At 42.0% G+C, this 12218-nt stretch overlaps 1 protein-coding gene across 6 annotated transcripts in view; it reads left to right on the plus strand.

Moving 5' to 3' along the window:
• The window catches only part of FLT1 (fms related receptor tyrosine kinase 1), a 205302-nt gene that overhangs the window by 119113 nt on the left and 73971 nt on the right, over positions 1 to 12218 (plus strand). For 2 of the 6 annotated variants that reach the window (NM_001191132.4, XM_059891968.1), the window contains exon 14: positions 3001 to 3147. In NM_001191132.4, the coding sequence (NP_001178061.2) occupies positions 3001 to 3147 (147 nt within the window). Of the gene's footprint in view, positions 1 to 3000; positions 3148 to 3776; positions 4056 to 4401; positions 4710 to 4739; positions 5547 to 7033; positions 7219 to 12218 lie in introns of those variants that run through there. The other 4 variants (XM_015473753.2, XM_024999786.2, XM_024999785.2 and 1 more) reach the window with 4 other exon arrangements.

Genomic DNA, 12218 nt, shown 5'->3' on the forward strand with positions numbered 1-12218 from the left:
TAAGGGTAGGGGAGGAGAACAAGAAAGAACAAGGAGCCTGCTATGGAGAATGACTGAGATGGGGTAGAGGGTGTGAGGCTGGTTCCTCAGGCCCATTTCCAGATGGAGAAGAGAAACCACTTATTTATGGGACCCAGCAGATCTCTGGGGCACAGATGCTGAGAAGGAAAAGGACCTGGTGGGGTGCTATCTTTGACTACTGATAACCAGCAGAAATATTCTTTTCATCCTGGTTTTCTCCATTTGAAGGGATCTTCTCCCTTTCATTAAATTTTGGAAAGCAGCTATCTATTTCCATCAAATAACTCAGGTTTAAAAATATGGGTGCAATGTACCTTTTCTCTATTTAAAAATGCTGAAATAGATGACTGTAAAGTGGGAATTGATTAAAAAAAAAAAAAAGATTCCTTGGTTGATTTAGGCCATTTAGGAACTTGCCAAAAATGAGACTTTGCACCTAGGAGAACTTTTTTTTTTCAAACATGGGTACAGAGGAAAAAATCCTCATACTGTATGTTTCAGACATGTTGATATGAACTCTGTATTTAACTGACATTCCTCTGTTCATTCTTCAGTCCTTGTGCTACTTCTCGTCTGATGTTCGTGTAGTTGAGAGAGGGCTTTGGGGAGCTGTGCGTGACGTTTATGTTAAAATGTTCTCTTTCATATAAGCATTGTTTTCAAACACACCTGTCAGGGAAGCCAAATGCTGTCTGTGCTGTTGATGGTTCCAGTTTGTAGCCATGAAAATAATCTGGGTGTGACAGGCCGTGTATTCAGGCTTCCTTTTTATAATAAGACCTATGGGCAATGATGGATTACTTTTTCATATTTAGTGCCTGGGAAATAGTAAATGTGCTAGAGGAAGCCACTACAAGTGTAACCCAGTGAACTGGGTCTGTTCTGGGTTTTAAATGAGATGTGTCACACTTGGCTGTAAAATATGTGAAATAGTAATATGATACTGTTCTTTATTATCTTGTCATGTTTCACTGATATGTCTGGGGTCCTGACTGTAAAAATGTCAAAATTGTAATGATCGAGCATGTAAAAGTTATCAAAGTGGAAGAGTTTGATACATGGCTGCGTTTTCAGTTAGGAAAAGGTACTTGACAGAGCAGACAGAATGTAAACCCAGAAATATTAAAATGAGTCTGCACAGCAGACTAGGGGAACTACACTAAAACAGGTCAAAGGATGGTTGCTGTTATGCATTTCACACTCTATTTGAAGAGTCGATACATTAGCACTCCTTCAGTTCTTTTTGCCTTCAGATTTCATTTTGTATAAAATGAGAAAAGACTAATGATAAGCTATGGAAATCCAAACTGAATGAGAAATCTGTTTCTTCTAACAGACAGCCACCCTGCCACGTCATGCTATGTCAACATGTTATCAGAGTCATATAGTAACATACTTTTTAACCTGAGGTTTCTCAACTGCTCTAACGAATGCTCATACAGAGAGTCTCCCTGCAGGAATAAAAACAGAAAGGAGTGGGGACTCAGCAGAGTCCTGCAGGGACATGGAATCAAAGCCATTCATTGCAAGGTGTTATCTCTCAGAACGTGGTGGGTCAGGAAGATCCGCTGGAGAAGGGATAGGCTACCTACTCCAGTATTCTTGGGCTTCTCTGGTGGCTCAGACAGTAAGGAATCTGCCTACAATTCAGGAGACCTTCAAATCCCTGGGTCGGGAAGATCCCCTGGAGGAGGGCATGGCAACCCACTCCAGTATTCTAGCCTGGAGAATTCCGTGGACAGAGGAGCCTGGCAGGCTACAGTCCACAGGGTTGCAGAGGGTCGGACATGACTGAGCGACTAAGCGCACACACATACAAGCTGCTTTCACAGTGTTAGTTCAGTGAGAGGAGGACATCAGAAATGGGCAGAGTCAGCTCAGAAACCAGTCACACAGAATGTGTGAGTGATGCCAGAACTCTTTTGATTTATCTTCCCAGATGGGCAACGAGTGGTGGGGAGGATGGTTTGAGAGAGTGGGAAAGATTATAGGAGCCAATTTTATCCTTCTATCTTGCAAGCTTGACTTACCAATCCAGCACCTGTCCAACTAGAATGTATACACATCAGCAGGACTGACTCCATTAAAATAGAGACGCTGTACTCATGGGGCCTTGGGGTACTGCTGTTTCTGTGTGGGATTTTAGTGTCGTGATGTATTGCCTCCTAATGTATTAAATTCATTTTGTTGTACTATATTGGTTGGCATTTTATTAAAATAAATTGTATTGTATCATATTTGTATGTTTTAAGAGAAAGTAATATAAAATACATTATTTGTGCTATTATATAGTACAAAAACTACGCATCTGTGCCTCTGTCTCTTGAATTAATCCTCTGGTCGTTTGCATTGGGGAAGGGATTGGAGGAAGGAAACACTCCTAATAAAAAGTTTTCAAAGTTCAAGAAATTCTCCTGTTTGGTCTGCTACCTCACAGTTTAGGTTACTGACTGCTGAGAGACACAAGCATGCCCTCCCGTGTTAGTAAGATGCAAAAATGCAAAGTTAGATTAGCTCATCACTATCGTGTGAATAAAACACAAAAATGCAAAATTCGGTTAGCTCATCACTGTACCTCCCTGCATCTGTGTAAAAATTCACTACCAGCCATATCCAAAATCATGTCCGTTTCCTTTTTAGTTCCTAAAATATCATGCAAAAATCTGTAAATTTTAGAAAAAAAGCTTCTCTCAAAGAAAGGAAGGAAACTAGCTGGCCAGGCAAAAACCTTGATGCTGAAATCTAAAAATACAGAACTGAGTTCTTGATTTTCCTCGGTGTTCTAACAGATTTCGGTTTATTGCAGTAACTTAAGAGGAAGCGGTAGGCTAACCACAGAGGAAAAATGGAGGGAACAAAATATGAATGAACACTTACAGTTGAGTTTTGCTGCTTTTCTATTTTCACAGTGTCGATATGCATATATAATGAAAGAATGAGCCCTACAAGTAATAACAATTCCCTTTCTTTATCCACTAGATCAGGAAGCACCCTACCTCCTGCGAAACCTCAGTGACCTCACGGTAGCCATCAGCAGTTCGACGACTCTAGATTGTCATGCTAATGGTGTCCCAGAGCCTCAGATAACCTGGTTTAAAAACAACCACAAAATACAGCAAGAACCTGGTAAGAGACTTTTTTCGTTGAATTTCCTCTTTCTCCTCAGCCTCTTAAAATCCCTATAACTTTCTTCCAGGAAGTCTAAAACTGCTGATAGAACTGCAAAAATCATATTTGAGCTCTGATTCATGGTTAAGCCACTTCCAGGGAAGGATACTGAAGTCAGTTCTTATATAGACCATATTACTAAGCCCGTAGAAAGAGCCTTCCAGAGTCTGCTATAAATCAGGCATTCAGGGGATTACCTGGTGGTCGAGTGGTTAGGACTCAGCTTTCACTGCCTGGGGGCCTGGGTTTGATCCCTGGTCTGGGAGCTAAGATCCCACAAGCTGCCAAAAACAATAAAAATAAAAAATTGTGCATTCAGAAAATAGTAAGAGCCACTCAGAAAATGTTTCAGTTCATCTGGACAACAGGGAAAAGTGAGGAGTTAGTTCCTCCAGTTTGAGGTAAAACAGAGCTTTGAATGCCTGGCATAGTTTAAGTTCAGAGTAGATTTATAATCTCCTTAGTTCACTGATACTGATTTCAATGATTTGGTTTAAAAAATATTTAAAATTATATTTTGGAATACTGATAAAAAAAAAACAAACCATTTAAACTGATGGTCATTTGTTGATCTTTTTTTTTTTTAGTTCTACCAGTTTATTGCTACCAACCCGTGACCTTCCACCCTCATGCACACATGCTCAGTCATGTAACCCCATGGACTGCAGCCTGCCAGGCTCCTCTGTCCATGGACTTTTCCAGGCAAGAATACTGGAGTGGGTTGCCATTTCCTTCTCCATGTTGATCTTCTTTCAACAAAAAAAAACTAGACTTAAATTCACAAGTATAAACATTATCTGTTGTATGTCTCGTGATTCCCTAGTTAAATAAGATTTGTAAAGACTTTTTTATGTGGACCATTTTTTTTGTCTTTATTGAATTTGTTATAATGTTCCTTCTGTTTCTTTTTTTTGTTTGTTTTGGTTTTTTGGCCACAAGTCCTGTGTGATCTTAGCTTTCCAGCCAGGGCTCGAACCAATACCCTGGCATTGGAAGTACAGAGTCTTAACCACTGGACTGCCAGGGAAATCCCTTAAATAAAATTAAAATGAACTTATTCTAATTTTGACTAGTAATTACATTTATAGTAAAGATAAATTTGCCATTTATTTGCAACATCCCAACAACCTAATTCAAATATTGGCAATGTGGAATCCTCCTTCCATGTGAATCTTCTACTCAAAATGAAATATGTTTGTGTTTGATGCACAGGAAAAGGTTCTGGTAGAATGTCACCGATTTTAAGATATCTACAAATATCGTAGAGAGGCCAGACACCAAGCAGGTCCAGAACTGATCACATCACGTGATTCTTCTCCTCTTGTATAGACACCACGTATCCATCATCCACACCAAAGGTGGTCCACCTTCTTCCCCCTCTTCCTCTGATCCATCAGGCTGAGCAGGTTGTACAAAATATGAACTGTTTCTGCTTCCCTCTTGTCAGTCTCCTGATTCAGGTGCTCACTATCTACTCCTTGGACATTTGCAGGCGTCTCCTAACTGGTCTCCCTACCTCTCTTCTCTCTTTGCATCTTTTTGCCACCCAGTTGCCTAAAATGTCACATCTCTGTTCCAAGTCCTCCACTGGCTCTCCATCGCAAGACCAAGTTCAAGCATCTGACAAGGAAGGCCCTCCACAGTGGTCCCTGCCTGCTCCATACAGCTGTATGCTCCCCTGCCTTGAACTCTACGTTCTAGCAATTGTCACGCTCTTGTAGATCACGGCATGTGTTACGCTGCTTCAAACTCTATGCTTTGTTTGCTCCTGTGTCCCCTCTGCCTGGTGTGTCTTCATGGAAGACTGACCCATCCCTTCTTTATTATCCAGGAGTATTTCTGTTCTCTTACTGAGCCATTTTGCCGTCATCAGTTCACGTGAGTCTGTATTATCCACGCATATTGCTACTGTCCGCTTCCTGAACTGTATCATGCTGTCTTCCTCTATGTGTATCATATCATGCCCTCATCCTGAAGACAGTGTCTTTCATGTTATTTGTATCTTGTCTTTTTGTCCTCCAAACCTGTCGCAGTGGTTGGCAATCCATAAATATTCCATGAATGAATGAATGGAGTGGTTTTCAACAAATCTCATTCTATCCTTAGGAAGCTCACTTGGTAGCACAAATGCCTAGACTTTGGGTGGTCGGGAGAGAGGCTTTATCATAGAATTTTTAAAGCTAAAGGGACTTTCGGACTGTCTTGAGTTCCATTTGGAGAATAGAAAATGTAGGTGCAAAGAGGCAAAGTGACGTGCTACTGAGAAGGATAGTTTCACATTTACATTACCATGTGTAAAACTAGATTAACCAGTGGGAATTTGCTGTATGATGCAGTGAGCTCAAATCTGGTGCTCTGTGACAACCTGGAGGGGTGGGATGGGCTGGGAGGTGGGAGGGAAGTTTAAGAGGGAAGGGACATACATGTACCTATGACTGATACATGTTGATAGAGGGCAGAAACCAACACAATATTGTAAAGCAATTATCCTCCAATTAAAAAGAAATTAAAAAAAAGAAAAAGGATAGTTTCAGAAAAAATTCATCCCTTGCAGTATTCTAACAAAATAAAAGGATGAATAAATATGTGAATAAGCAAGCAACTTGAGAAGCAATGTCTGTATAGGTTCTCCTTAGAGATTCGGAGTTCACATTAGTATTTTATTAAGGACCCAAAGAAGTCCTATACTGAAGAAATCCGGTAGCATTGTGGTTTCAAGTTCTGTGTTCCCCAAAGTGACTTGATCACAAAATATATTCCATATTTTATGAAATGTTATGAGATGTTGGATGATTCTTTGAAAGTAGTGAATTTGACTTAAATTCAGTTTTCGTATTTTGGATGTGGGTTAAAGAATTAGAGTTGAACCAATTTGAAAGCCCACAACCATTCTGGGATTAGAGAAGAGACAAGAAATTATTACAAACAGAAAATATTAAGAGGTGTTGAGAGGGTTTGAACCTCCTGGGTCAGAGAATTTGGGAAACTAACTCACTTATACTTACTCTTTGAGCCTCTCTTTCCTTATTTATAAAATTGAGATAATACCAACCACATAGGAATGTAGTATGGTTTAAATGAGTTAATATAACTTAGTTGACCCACATCACGGCTTAGTAAATACTACCTTCCCACACATCTCATTTATACAGAAATTGGCCCATGAGTTGTCAGAATTTCTTGAATGGTATCAGAGGGTTAATTAATGTCATCTCCAAAGTCAAATAACTTAACAAAAATATATTCCTCACAACTGTTTCTAATCTTCTGAGGGCCAAAAGAAGAATGTCTATTAGTATAAACAGTCTTACATAAATTATATGAAATCTTTCCTAAATATCATTCTAATATGCTATTGGAGTGGTGGGTTAGTCACTCAGTCATGTCTGACTCTTTGTGACTCCATGGACTATAGCCTGCCAGGCTCCTCTGTCCATGGGATTCTCCAGGCAAGAGTACTGAAGTGGGTTGCTATGCCCTCCTCCAAGGGATCTTCCCAACCTGGGGGTCAAACCCATGTTTCCTGCATTATAGATGGTCTCCTGCATTGCAGGCAAATGCTTTGGTGCAGAGTCACCAGGGAAGCCCAATATGCTATTATTAGCATTTATTGAGTTCGGCTACACTACGTTGTCGATTTTCTCTCTCTCTTCCTTTTATTCACGCTTTAAAACTACTATAGCTTTTTGGAGAGGAATTTCTTAACTTTTCTGGGGATAATCTCTTGCTTACAGGTATATGGTGTTTGTAAAGTTTCATATGTAAGATTTCCATTTGAGACAGCAAATTCAACAGCCAGTGCAACACACTCTTATGACTGTGACCCTTTTGTCCATGTGTATAGATAAGTGAAGATCACTGATAACCAGAGTGAACATCCTTGACTCACTGTTTGTTCGAAAGCTGATATCGAAAAACATCAAGATCACAGGCTGAAAAAGACTTGAGAACTAGTCCATCATATCCTAAGCCTTTGAAAGCTCAACTGAGTTTTAGTAACCTGAGAATAAACTGTACTTCCGTTAGACACTTGAGATGCCTCTTTTTATACCAAGCCTGGCAACTCAAAAAGAACTCATATACCGAGAGCATTTCGGTGACTTTGGATCACTGACAGGATCCAGCCCATTATCACTGTTTTTTGTTCAATGACAACTTACTCGATTCCAAAAACAACAGAGAGTTAAGGCTCTAGACAAGTGGGGATGAAATAGCTGGTGAGAGAATTTAGGGGAGGGTAACTTCTTCCCTAAGCAGGCAGCCCAGGGAAGTGTGTTTTCAGGGGGCAGGAGGCCCTCTCCCTGGGGTGCCCACGGGGCGGGCTTCCCACTACCAGCTGCACAACCCAGCACAATCACAGGCTTTGCGGGGCCTCAACAGCACGAGCCAGCCTGCTAACTTCCATCTACCCCCACAGCCCCCGACAGCCGACCCCGGCTCCCTAGCCTAGAAGACTGCCCCGGCCTCTGGCCACCAGAGCCCCCCTTCACATCCTGGGGCACACAGCATGCTGCTTTCTCTCTGAAGTCCGAGTTTATTCACAACCCATGCCACGTCGTAGAGTGCGTCACTCAGCTGTTCTCTGGTTTCATGTGTGATGGTTAAAACCTTTGAAGATATGCTATCTTTATAGGCCTTCCTTATCAAAAATAATAATAAAAATGTACTGAGTGCTCACCAGATACCCAAGGAGCTGTTAAGAGTTTACAAAAGTCTCATTTACCCTCCACGGCTGTCGACCGGCATCTGAGGCAGGTGCCGTTATCAGCCGCATTTCCAGATCTGTTTTGACTTGCCACCCTCTTGTTAGGCGCCCGGTCCTCGTTGAAGCCCCTTACTAATATTGCTTTGCTTACTCCTCCCACCAGTTCTATGGGGTTTGCTAAATTGTCATGCCTGTTTGATGAGCTAAGGGATGAGGAAGCAGAAACATGGGAGAAATGACTAAGTGGTAGGGTTAGTGGGTAGCAGACCAAGCGTTAAACCAGAAGAGCAACTCTGACACCCAGACCCTGGATACAGATATACCACGTGGAACTAAACGCTAGTTCCCATCACTCAGAAGAGAATAGAGAGACACTAGTTTTAAATGATCTTGTGGGCATAAATCAGCATTGAAAACAAGGAAGATTTTCTCATTTCCAACTCTTAAAGTTTAGGCTTCCTAAAAACCTCACTGGGGGGAAAAAAAAAACCTCACTGAATTTTTAAAATTTATTTTTCATGCAAAGCATATTAAAACCATTTAAAGCATTTTTTTTAAGTGGACGTGTCATATATAAAATTAAAAATTATTTTGAACCAAAATCCAGTTACTTTTAAATCTCAAAAGGTCCACAATTTATTCTGTATCAGCCTTATTGTCTTTTTACTCATGTAATAAACATCATTAAGGCACTGCTTTGTGTCTGGTGCTCTGCTAAGCTCTGTGAATACAGCGCTGAATGAGAACATGAAAATCGGAATAAGCACACATCGGACATAATAGTGTGTGTGTTTGAGTGACCTCAACTCCTTCAAGCAGCAACCGTGTGTGCCCTAACTCACTATCATAGGTCAATAGGCACCAGAGTTAATGAGTCTAAAAACTGGAATAAGGTAAACTATTAAATGAAATGAGTAGAAAATGTGACTCCATCACAGGATTAAAAGATCTTTAATATGTTAGATAACTGGAAAAAAATATATATCCTTTGTGCTTTTAATTAAAATATTTTCATTTTAATTCCTAATGCTGAGCAAACAGCAGGTTCTCAATCATCCATTTTTAGTGGAATACATAGAATGGAAGAGAGATAAAGAGGAAATAAGAGAAAATATGTGATAAAGGTTGGAGAACCTCCGAACTAGACCCAAGTCAGGAAGCAGCTGGGAACAGTTAGGAGGGATGGTAGGGTACAAAGTGTTGAAAGCAGGTGATTTGAGACATATTTCCTTTGAAGGGACAGGTGACCAAAGAATGGAGCTGCTAAAGTGAGTATAATATAAAGGACCAAACATGAAAGAAAAATGTCCTGAGACAGGACCAGCACCAGAACATCACCAAGAGACCTCGAGGCTGGAGACACGTTCTCGTTGGCAGTGGTTCGATTCTTAGCAGTCTACAGACAGGGAAGCTCCTTTAAGAAACATTCTTTCTGCTAGGCCCACCATATTTAGAGTTTGTGCCCAGACTTGGAACGTTACGAAGTCACCTTGGAGAACTCCTGGTTCCCCAAGAGTGTCCTAGTGACCCCTCCACCTGCCTGCTGATGGGACTGGCAGTTACCCCAAATGATCAGAAAGTCCCCTTTCTAGCTCACACTCTTCCCAGATTCTCCAGTGAGGTTCTAAGATGTTTCATGCTGTGACAGCCAAGTAAGCACAAGAAGAGGGGCTGCTGGCCTGGGGCTTCGGAGTGACACAGTGAGGAATCAAGGTTGGTTTGCAAAGCAGAGGTGGCAGGAGGCAGGCCCAGCTTAGGGCTACACCGGTGTAAGCAAGAACCACCTCCCAAATGGGGGTGCAGAGAAAGTGGGGTTCCTGACAAGAGCCATGAACTGCTGACAAAAGTACTCTTCTCTAAAAATATTTCAGAGAACAGAAGGTGATAGTAACCTGTGATGCTGTTAGTAAAGCCTGAGAAACCATCATCAAAATCTCTAGGACGGCAAGGCATTTTCAGAGTATTTTAAGATTAAAGAAGTAGGGTTCGAACCACAAAGAGTTTCAGTTCAGTTCAGTCGCTCAGTCATGTCCCACTCTTTGTGACCCCATTGACTGCAGCATGCCAGACTTCCCCGTCCATCACCAACTCAAACTCATGTCCATTGAGTCGGTGATGCCATCCAACCATCTCATCCTCTGTCGTCCTCTTCTCCTCCCACCTTCAGTCATTCGCATCATCAGGATCTTTTCAAATGAGTCAGTTCTTCACATCAGGTGTCAAAGTATTAGAGCTTCAGCTTCAGCATCAGTCCTTGCAATGAATATTGAGGACTGATTTCCTTTAGGATGGACTGGTTGGATCTCCTTGCAGTCCAAGGGACTCTCAAGAGTCTTCTCCAACACCACAGTTCAAAAGCATCAATTCTTCTATTCTCAGCTTTCTTTATAGTCCAGCTCTCACATCCATACATGACTACTGGAAAGACGATAGCTTTGACTAGACGGACCTTTGTTACTAAGAGTTTAGGGAGAATAAATTCCATCTTGAATGGACAGAGGCTGGAAGAGGAATCACTGATCAACATTCCTTCCTAAGTGAGATCTTGGTCACTAGAGTTATTTATCTAATCATCTATCATCACTATGTCACTGATGCAAATCTCTGTACCGGTAAGCGATTATTCAAATCAAGGTGACCGACTTAGTCCTAGTACCTAGGGGGCAGAATTACACCTGAAGCATAAAGTGGTTTTCATGGATCTGGGAGAGATGCTGAGGAAAAGTAGAGGAGAAAGGTGAACAAGGATGCTGATGCCGGGGGATGATAAACTGTCACTCTCAAGCTATTTTTGCTTGATTTCCTAGAACAATAAAATTCAGAAATGTCTATTAACCTTCCACAAAACTTACAGAGTAATTGCCTTTTCTTCCTCGTGGATATGTGCCCTTATGGTGCAAAATAGGTTAAGAAACACTGCAGGAAAGAAATGAGGCCACGCTGCCCAGGCACACGGAAGGCAGTGAGTGGGGAGTGAGTAGGCTCTGTCACCCGACCTGAGCTAATCAGTCAGTTCACGTGATCAGTGAAGCAGCCGTTTATGTCATCCCTTCCTCTTCCATCAGTGTCTCTAAGGTAAGGGGATCCAGGTACCCAGACAGAGAAGGGCCAAGCCCTATTAGCAGACACCCCAGTAGCTCTTCTCTGAGAAGAACTCTTCTGCCAGAATCTTCTCAGGGTTTGGTTTAGTTGTATCTCTGACAACAGTATAAGCTTAAAGGACATCCCTAAGATTGCCAGGAGAAATATCAATAACTTCAGATATGCAGATGACACCACCCTTATGGCAGAAAGTGAAGAGGAACTAAAAAGCCTCTTGATGAAAGTGAAAGAGGAGAGTGAAAAAGTTGGCTTAAAGCTCAACATTCAGAAAACTAAGATCATGGCATCCGGTCCCATCACTTCATGGGAAATAGATGGGGAAACAGTGGAAACAGTGTCAGACTTAATTTTGGGGGCTCCAAAATTACTGCAGATGGTGATTGCAGCCATAAAATTAAAAGACGCTTACTCCTTGGAAGGAAAGTTATGACCAACCTAGATAGCATATTCAAAAGCAGAGATATTACTTTGCCAACAAAGGTCCATCTAGTCAAAGCTATGGTTTTTCCAGTAGTCATGTATGGATGTGAGAGTTGGACTGTGAAGAAAGCTGAGCGCCAAAGAATTGATGCTTTTGAACTGTGGTGTTGGAGAAGACTCTTGAGAGTCCCTTGGACTGCACGGAGATCCAACCAGTCCATCCTAAAGGAGAGCAGTCCTAGGTGTTCATTGGAAGGACTGATGCTGAGGCTGAAACTCCAATACTTTGGCCACCTCATGCGAAGAGTTGACTCATTGGAAAAGACTCTGATGCTGGGAGGGCTTGGGGGCAGGAGGAGAAGGGGACGACAGAGGATGAGATGGCTGGATGGCATCACCGACTCGATGGACGTGAGTTTGAGCGAACTCCGGGAGTTGGTGATGGACAGGGAGGCCTGGCGTGCTGCCATTCATGGGGTCGCAAAGAGTTGGACACGACTGAGCAACTGAACTGAACTGAACATGGCAGAGAACTAAGGCTCAGCTCTTTCCTAAGGATAAACTGGCATTTAGAAGGTGAAAGGAGTAGAGTTGGGGGTAACAGCAGAGAAGACGGTTGGCTGGCACTGCCAGAGTCCAGAGCCAGAACTGAAAACCCTAGAGAAGAGAGGATGCCCAACTCCAACCACAGCTCTAAGCTGATGGAAAAGTGGAGAACACTTCCTGCTAATTACTAGCTAACATTCGGCCGCTTCAGTGAGACTGACACATGTATGGCGGTGGAGCTGTAGGGTTTACATCA

The sequence above is a fragment of the Bos taurus genome, chromosome 12 (assembly GCF_002263795.3).
Source record: "Bos taurus isolate L1 Dominette 01449 registration number 42190680 breed Hereford chromosome 12, ARS-UCD2.0, whole genome shotgun sequence".
In the NCBI taxonomy this organism is placed as follows: domain Eukaryota; kingdom Metazoa; phylum Chordata; class Mammalia; order Artiodactyla; family Bovidae; genus Bos; species Bos taurus.